Source organism: Myxocyprinus asiaticus, chromosome 20 (assembly GCF_019703515.2).
Source record: "Myxocyprinus asiaticus isolate MX2 ecotype Aquarium Trade chromosome 20, UBuf_Myxa_2, whole genome shotgun sequence".
Lineage (NCBI taxonomy): Eukaryota > Metazoa > Chordata > Actinopteri > Cypriniformes > Catostomidae > Myxocyprinus > Myxocyprinus asiaticus.
In genome coordinates, this window is record NC_059363.1 from 22348990 (window position 1) to 22358256 (window position 9267).

General features: G+C 36.9%; 1 protein-coding gene across 1 annotated transcript; it reads right to left on the minus strand.

Moving 5' to 3' along the window:
• Positions 1-4554: 4554 nt before the first annotated feature.
• opn6b (opsin 6, group member b) lies at positions 4555-9240 on the minus strand. Its single transcript, XM_051645794.1, has 7 exons — positions 9227-9240; positions 8811-9102; positions 8475-8680; positions 8007-8106; positions 5742-5846; positions 5426-5649; positions 4555-5244 (listed from the first exon to the last, which is right to left on the minus strand). Exons 2-7 carry the CDS (start codon positions 8902-8904, stop codon positions 4768-4770), a joined length of 1206 nt encoding a protein of 401 aa, XP_051501754.1. The 5' UTR covers positions 8905-9102; positions 9227-9240; the 3' UTR covers positions 4555-4767.
• Positions 9241-9267: the final 27 nt, after the last annotated feature.

The window sequence follows — 9267 nt, forward strand, 5'->3', positions numbered from 1 at the left end:
GATGAACACAAATATTAATGAGTCAGTACCAGAGGTTTAAGGAGTTTACTAATGTGCCAGACTGGAATAGAAAAAGGTGGTCTGTCACCTTAGATTGTGGATAGAATTAAACAAAGACACAATCAAGTTGGTACCTAATAAACTATTACTAAGTTATAAAGCATATTATGGACAAAATAAAGGAACAAATTGACGTTTATCTCCCGAAGCAAACATATTTTACATTAACATTAATAAGTCTTTTCATTACATTACAAATATGAGAATAATTTATAATAATGTATTAACATTACTGATAACATTATCAATGAAATAACATTAATACATTATTAACATTATTAATGAAATAACAAAACAAAAATTAATTGACTTTCCTTCTTACGTGGAACACAAAAGGAGATTTAAGGCAGTCTGCCTCAGTCAACATTCACTTTTATTGCATCCTTTTTTTCAATACAATAAAAATTAATAACTGAAGATAACATTCTGCATAACATCCCTTTTATTTGTGTGTATGCATATGCACTGTATACCATTTACTTGCATTGTAGTGAAAAAAATGCACATACAAACACACGTGTGTATATATATATATATATATATATATATATACACACACACACGATCAGCCACAACATTAAAACCACCTGCTTAATATTGTGTAGGTCTCCCTCGTGCCGCCAAAACAGCGCCAACAATTGTACAGAGCGGTTATCTGAGTTACCTTAGACTTTGTCAGTTTGAAGCAGTCTGGCCATTCTCTGTTGACCTCTCTCATCAAGGTGTTTCCATCCGCAGAACTGTCACTCACTGGATGTTTTTTGTTTTTGGCACCATTGAGAGTAAATTCTAGAGACTGTTGTGTGTGAAAATCCCAGGAGATCAGCAGTTACTGAAATACTCAAACCAGCCCATCTGGCACCAAAAACCATCCATGCAATTATCTAATCAGCCATTCGTGTGGCAGTAGTGCAGTGCATAAAATCATGCAGATACGGGTCAGGAGCTTCAGTTAATGTTCACATCAACCATCAGAATGGAGAAAAAAATATGCTCTCAGTGATTTGGAGCATGGCATGATTGTTGGTGCCAGACGGGCTGATTTGAGTATTTCTGTCTCATTTTGCATAAAAATATATAAAAATAACACTTAATTTAAAAATATTCTCTCCCAATTTAGTCCCATGCAAAGCATGCTGGGTAATGTAAATCCCCTGCTCTGTTTCAGTAATACATTGATGCAACAAATATTATTCCCATAGTCCCAACACAATTTGATTAAATAAATGTAATTGAATTGTACATAATGAAATTAAGCTGAGACCAAATGCTATAGAATTGTGTTGCATTAACCTCACTGAATATAGATAATTGAGCAAACAGTTAAAATTACGTTGAGTAAACCCCATCCGTTAGAAGTCTGAATCCATTTGAACATTTCATAGCAATGTAATCATATCACTTTTGATGACTGTGTTGAATTTCACTTGGACTTTACACAATATAATGACATTCTCATGTCAAACATATATACGTATTAAGTTGATTTTAAGTGTACTGGTTTAGTATTTTCAATAGAGCTGCATTTCCTTTTTTCAGTATTTATAGAGTATTTATATAATATATATATATATATTTGAATTATGTTTGATAACTTATTAGCATTATCAAGTCATAAACTAATATTAAAGTGTCACTTTTTTTTTACATATGTTAATACTGATAGCTATGCATATGCATGTTAATGTAATATTTTCCTATTGAACTGGCGTTCCTTTATGTAATAGAATGGGTTTTTATTATAAGAGATCAAGCAGGCAATGATATCCTGTCCTTTGTCCCCACTGGGGCAGCTGATGGTCATATGGAAAAGCTGGCTTGACACTGCTGCCTGTGTGCAGTCTGTTCAGTCAGATGAAAAAGCCCGAATTAAGGAGAAGTGACACACACGTTTCTTCCTAGGCCAGCATCACACTGTCACGTTCCACACCATGTGAGACTTCATGGGAGATCTACTGCTTTTTGTCCAAGAATGCGAAGGCTACCACTTCACTCCTTATAAATAGCAGTAAGTGTCCAATACTTCGATGGATGTCTCATTTAGGCGACTGTCTTCACCTACACAAATATTAGCCTTGGCTAATGTTGCATTGACTTGAGCCCAGATTTGTCTGCATAAAAGAAATGTATTTCACCAAAATAAAAGTTGATTTCATTCTCTATGTTGGAAAAATTAACCATAATCTACAATACTTCACTATTAATATAAGAGAGCATGTATTAGGTTTCTACTTTTGGGATAAATATTCTCTATATGCCATGCACCACATGTCTTGCAATGAAAACGCAGCAGCAGAAGTAATACGTCTCCAAATTTTGGAGGAATGAAGATCTACAGCATGTTGAAAAGCTTTTTGAAAGTCTGCTTTAGAAATAGCTAGCTTGGTTTGGTTAAGGTAGTTCCCAGACATTTCTTGAGGGTGTTTGTGTGCCATTTGTGTGCTCTTGGCAGTCTCGTTCAGCTTTGTAGGGTCATCTATGGAGACCTTCTAATACTCTATTATGTACTTGTCACTCTTCATTAGAGCTAATGGAATTGTAGTTCAAGTAAATGTGTTATGCATTGTCAATAGCTTGACTGTAAATGGCAGTAGCTGTAGAAATATGTTTACAATGGATATAAAATCATCTTTATGCAGATACAAGAGGGGTTTTTTTAATTTATTTTTTTAAAGACTTTCCTCCCTTATATCATCAAATTATACAGTAGGCTATGCAATCACACTGATTAATATTTTCCGTAATTCATTATTTTTCAAAGAACCCGGTAGCCAGCGGATGTTTTGCACTAAAATAAGCGTGTAGAGTTTTAGCCAAAAATGTTCTTGCGTAACAGAGATTTAACCCCTGACACCCCCAATTTGGGGGATGGTTGGATATGAAAGCACCAGAACATAAGATCGTCTAATTTTGTGATCACTGTGTGGGACTAATTCTCTCTGCTGTTATTTAAAAAGAGAACATGGTTGAGTGGAGTGTTTGCTTCTTGGAATGCTATGAACAGGGCAGGGGGAGGACTTTCCCAGGTCCTGGTCATTTCTCTGAGAAAAATCACTACCCATATCCAAACAATTGCTCCAACGCTCCTAACACATAGATTTGACTTGGGTTGAAAACACACTTTGGTCTGCTTTTTAATGTTTTAAAAACAAATACAGATGGAATTATTCAGCTTTTTTTTTTTTTTTTTTTTTTTTACAAATTGAACATAATCCATCCTTCAAAATTAATTAGCTTTTCTGAGCTAGAGTTTCTTTTTAATTTTTTTTAGCCTGGGTTGGGTTGCTTTTGAAAGATATAAATCTTTAAAATACTGAGACAAAAAAAGCCTGTCAGTCAACTCCAGAATGAGCATAAGCTAAATCAGCCTGAAAAATAGAGTTTTATTATTATTATTATTATTATTTTTTTTTGTCATGATCCTGGCAAAAGAAGCGCAATTTATGAAACCATTGTTGCCAGACTTTACTGCTGATTTGAAATATTTCATACAACTTGTATCCATAGAAAATGTAACATTACCAAGATGGCTGGTGAGTAGACTGACTTGCCTTAAAAGGAAATTTGGTCTCTACCCTTTGTTGTAAAATAAAAAAATATTTTATTTTATTTTTACTAAAAGTCAGCAACAACGCACAGACTTTTAAATTCACCAATCAGCAGTAACAGATTGCAGCTATACTCTCAAACGTAAAAATTTTCAGCATGTGTCTAGCCATAAACTAAAAACTGATTTTAAGAGCAAGAGAAGGCATAATGGCTTGATGCGCAAACATTTTCCTTGGCTGAAGTGAATCTGAGTGCCTGTGTTGCTGAAGTATCTGTTCAGAATTAGAAGCCACGCAGAATAATAATTGAGAAGCATGTGAGTCGCACAAGTGTCGTTTTGTGTTGTGAAGGTAAGGGTGGTTAGACAGGCCACATTAGTGTGTTTACTGTTTGGTGTCAGAATCAAAATTATGTTTTTGCCACACCTGCAAGGGCTCATGGATAGAGAAAATTTACTATTCATAAACAGTATATCTGACCGGCCATGAATTGCAAGTTTAGCTTTACCTTAAAGAGAAAGATTTTAACTTTTTTTTTATTTGATTTTTTTAGCTGAATTCTTAACATTGTGAATTCATAATTAGATATAAAGACCTAAAATTAGACCTAAACAAACTCACAATGGGCTGAGACTCATCACAATTCTTTTCCTTATATTGCTAATGTGGTACCACATTTTTGCAGTTATGACAAAAAAAACTTTTGCCTTTTCTAGCTATATTTCTCAAGTAAACTTCCCTTGTTTGGATGATTTCCTGGTCCATGGGATTGCTGGTTAGCTTATTACACATTTCGACAAACTCAAATCAATTGATTTGATCTGTTTTACTTTCAAATATGCAAACTTTGTACCATGTCACACAGTGTGCTTTCTCAGACACGTATCTGAACAACACTTTACAAGCTTCAGAGACAGAAATGAGGCTAAATAAGATTTATCTCAATTTTATTTGATTGATCTCTTGCAATTAAACATTAAGTATGAATATGAATCACATTAGCAGCCTGCAGTGTCCTAGCCTGTTGCCATTTGTTACTCAACTGTGCACAGTATTGAAACAGTAGCAACAGACAGTAAATGTACATTTATCTTTTAACACTGATGTTAATGTATGTCAATATTCAGAGAACAAAACTAACTTAAAAGACAACAAAAGCTCAAAGTCTTCCAGAGTTGCTGAGTTTCCTCAAAAATTCTTGTGGACTGACGCTGCTAGACTCCATTAAGGGGCTACTCTGGCTTTCTGATTCTGGAGGGCTCTCCACCTTCTCTTCCGGGACACTTTCACTTGCATTGTGGCCCATGTCCAACCCAGAGTCCAGATTCACCGGCTCAATCTCCTTAAAACCATCCATGTTGAGCTGCACATCACCAGGCTGGGCCAATGGCACAGGAGGGGTGGGTCTTTGCACTGATGTGGGTCTGAGGCAGTAGAACAGAGCCTGCAGGTCCTGTCGGAACTTGGAGCTCATGCCAATATAGATAAACGGATTGTAGAAACTTGCTGACTTGGCAAAGAGACTTGCCAGGATGCCGTTAAGTGGGGGGATTTGGTAACCCCAGGCTGACCACATGGAAATGACTGCATATGGGGACCAAGCCAACAGGAAGGCAGCACACAGAATGAGTGAGACCTGGAGTGGGAATCGAAAACACTCTACAGTGCATAGTACAGTATATTAATACACATCTGTGTTAATAGAAGAGAGAATCTGCAGCAAGAGCACATTTCCTTATTAAATGATCATTAGTCTATGGTTGAGTGGCTAATGCCTCTTGTTGGGTGAAATAACGGGTTTTGAGCAACAGTTTTACCTGTGTAATGCTGCGTTCAATCTTCCGTTGCCTCCTGCTGACATCTCCTCCCTGGCTGGACTTGTGGCTGGAGTTGACTTTGCGGATGATGGACACATAGGTAAAAACTATAATGAACACTGGCACGAAGAAGTTGAAGAAAAAAATGCTAATGACATAGAGCTTGAAGGGAACAGAGTATAGAGCTTGTCCCCAGTCGATTTCACATGTCCCATATTTGCGAGCTGCAGAGGAAAATTTCAAATGAAATCACAATTTTAAAGACAATCTATGAGAAAGAAAAATGCAGGAGAGAATGTCCTCTTATAAGTCTTACCTCTGTAACTGCCCCAGCCCAGCAGAGGAGCACCAGCCCAAAACAGAGAGCACAGCCAGGCTACAGCTATGACCAAGCCGATGTTACGCTTGCTGATGTGATGAGCTGAGTACATGGCAGAAACATTTGCATCAGCACAGATCTCTCAGTGTTATAATACTGGATTTATTTAGTATTTGTGAAGCCAAGTCTGAAGATCATCTAAAAAAAAAAGAAATATAATCCTTAAATTCTCAAATGCTCAATTACAGAGGTTTTGAAATCTTTTGCGAGAAATAAATGTTGGCTCGATGAAAAAAGCACCCTGAAATGAACAGGGCCTGCTAGATTATAATTTGTTTTGATCACTGCTCCTAGAACTGTGTATTAGAATATAGTATTAAGTACTGCACAACTCTCTCTTATTCAGATGAGGTGAGTAATGTATAAGAGCGACTATCTGCACTGGTGTAAAGCCGCACTAGCTATTTGCACCCCAATGTATAAAAAATTCAAAATTGGTGTCAGAGAAGTGGCCTGAAGGGATGAGCAAATGCATTAGTATTTTTGCGCAGACAACCCGAGTTCGATTCTGACTGGGGTGAAAATAGTATCTGCCACTTTTAGAACGAGATGCAGATAGCACCCGTTAAGAGATAATGGAGCACAACAGTGCCTGCCCATTTTTTCAGCTGTCTTGGTTCCAGAATTATTTTTCCATACATTTATTAATTTCATAATATCCTTCATAAAGTGATGAACCGAACCAAACCAACCCACTTCTAGGTGAATCCCAACATCACAAACTTGGATTTGAAGCAAAGAGTATTTGAAAATTGGACAAAAAGACAAAGATCTTTAATGACGTTAAGCACACAGAACTACAATGAACTACAATCCCAGGAAGCTCTTCAAATTATGTAATCAAATTAAAAATGATAGTAAAATATTAAACAACTGATTTAAAGTTGTTGGCTGTGAGTTTTGAATCAGTATATGTAGGATATATTGCAAAATATTCAGATATATTTAAATATATTATTTTGAGAGTGTAGGGAGATTTTAGGTTTTACTATGATTCTCTGATTGGTGGATTTGTCACCTCAGGATCATGGGTAATGTAGTTCTTCACCAGGATTTCCACTATTAAACAAGATAAAAAAAAAAAAAAAAGAATAAAAAAACAACATTGCAAACCGATGGCTTCAGCAGATGCACATTAGATAGCAACCTTACAGCTCACGGTAAAAGTCTTTAATGGTTTGTAAGTTATCGTTAATAATCAACTCCCCTTTGCAAAAAATGAAAGGGATTTTTACTCAAGGAACCAGACTGTTGTGCTCTATTACCTAATAAATTCATGTAAAAAAAAAAAAAAAAAGCAAGGTACAATTGGCAAATTGGGGGCTAAAATACATTTGAATAACAAATAAACCCTAAAAAGCAGCAGTGAGTCTGAACTTAAAGGAATAGTTCACCCAAAAATGAAAATTCTTTCATCAATTACTCCCCCTCATGCCATTCCAGATGTGTATGACTTTCTTTCTTCTGCAGAACACAAACAAAGATTTTTAGAAGAATATCTCAGATCTGTAGGTCCATACAATGCAAGTGAATCGGTGCCAACATTTTGAAGCACTAAAATGCACATAAAGTCAGCATAAAAGTGATCTATATGACTCCAGTGGTTTAATCGATATCTTCATAAGTGATATGATAGGTGCATGTGAGAAACTGATCAATATTTAAGTTAGTTTTTACCATAAATTCTCCTCCCTGCCCAGAAGAGGGCGATGTACACAAAGAATGCAAATCACCAAAAACAAAAAAAGGACTTAAATATTTAACTGTCTCTCACCCACACCTATCATATCGCTTCAGAAGACATGGATTTAACCACTGGAATCTTATGGATTACTTTTATGCTGACTTTATGTGCATTTTGGAGCTTTGAAATTTTTGCACCCATTCACTTATTATATGGAGCATAAATATTCTTCTAAAAATCTTCGTTTGTGTTCTGCAGAAGAAAGAAAGTCATACACATCTGGGATGGCATGAGGATGAGTAAATGAAGAGAGTATTTTCATCTTTGAGTGAACTATCCCTTTAACAATGGGAAGTTCCATCAGAACAATGCCTGAAACAAATGGCACCGTTTTTAATAGATAGTTGCAGAGCAGCTTTCATTGGCCCCACTAAACTGAGCGCCTGGACTATATATTGGGCACCCTAAGCTATACAAATGTAAAATAACCCAGTGGGTTTGCTCAAGGTGGTGCATACCATGCTGAGACTGGCAACCTTTGATGTAGCGGATGACACTGATGGCTGTCAGTGTGTTGATGCTGATGAGTCCGAAGAGCAGGATTAGGAATCCATCCACCTGGCCAAGACACAACATCTTATACACTGCAAACAGTTCTGGCATTCTCTGCAAACCTGAGGCAGTAATCAGTCTGACATGTCTCATCACCCACTAACCAGGCCCCGGGGAGGAAGCCAGCGAGATTAGGGGATAAAAGGACACATGCCTGTGTACTTGGAACGAGTACAAATAATTCATATCTACAGCCCCTACTGCCTCATAACCACCTGACAGACTGCAAAAAGAATAGATAGACTTCTCACATCAGTCGGTGGTTTTGCATAATATCTCCAAAAGTTACACAAGCATTCAATGAAGAATCGTGCTGTAAACTGAAAAGTTAATAATTTAAACTTGTGCCAAACTGCAAGTTACTATCCCCTTACCTTGCATGTCCAAAACGTCTTTATAAGATAGCCCTCATCTCTGAACACATCGAAAACTTCAAGGATTCCACGAGAATACCCAAAAATTGCAATGCTGGCATCAGAAACTGCAAGGTTGAGTGTCAAGAAATCTTGCGGTTCGAGTGACTTTCTTTGCTTGGTTAAAAGTAATATCACAACCCCATTTCCAATCCAAGAGAGCCATCCTATCAAAAAAATGAATGAAAAATTGAGACATCAGACATATTTCAATGTAGTAAAGCTACAAACCATAAAAAGAACAGAAAAATTGACAACTACCACAAACGTCTTAACAATTGACATGGTCTTATTTACCTAGTGTTATCAAATAGACACCAATAGCTGTCTCTCCTCTATCCGACACTTGGTAGACTGTTACATTGTTGGAAAGAACATTGTGGGTGTCCATCTTCAATAATGTTGTCTCTGATGATGGTGAAACTTTTAGTTTAGACTCATCTCAGTAAGAGTTTTGATAGGGTTCACAGTCTAGCTCTCATCATTGGCTCAACTCTTATGTTCCAACAAGAAGTTAAGCACATCCAGCAGATATTCCCAAGCTATCCAGACCAGACCCACTGCCCTCAATCTATGCCTGAGAACACATCTGAAGTGTAACAGAGCACCAGTGTTGATGCATTCAAGACTGAATTTAATCTCCTTATGTTAAGGACTTTAGAGACTAAGATTTTTGGGACAGCACTTGTCACCAAACCACTTAAGGCATTTACCTCCGCTCTTGAACTCCTCCGACATTGATAAGCCTAAGTGT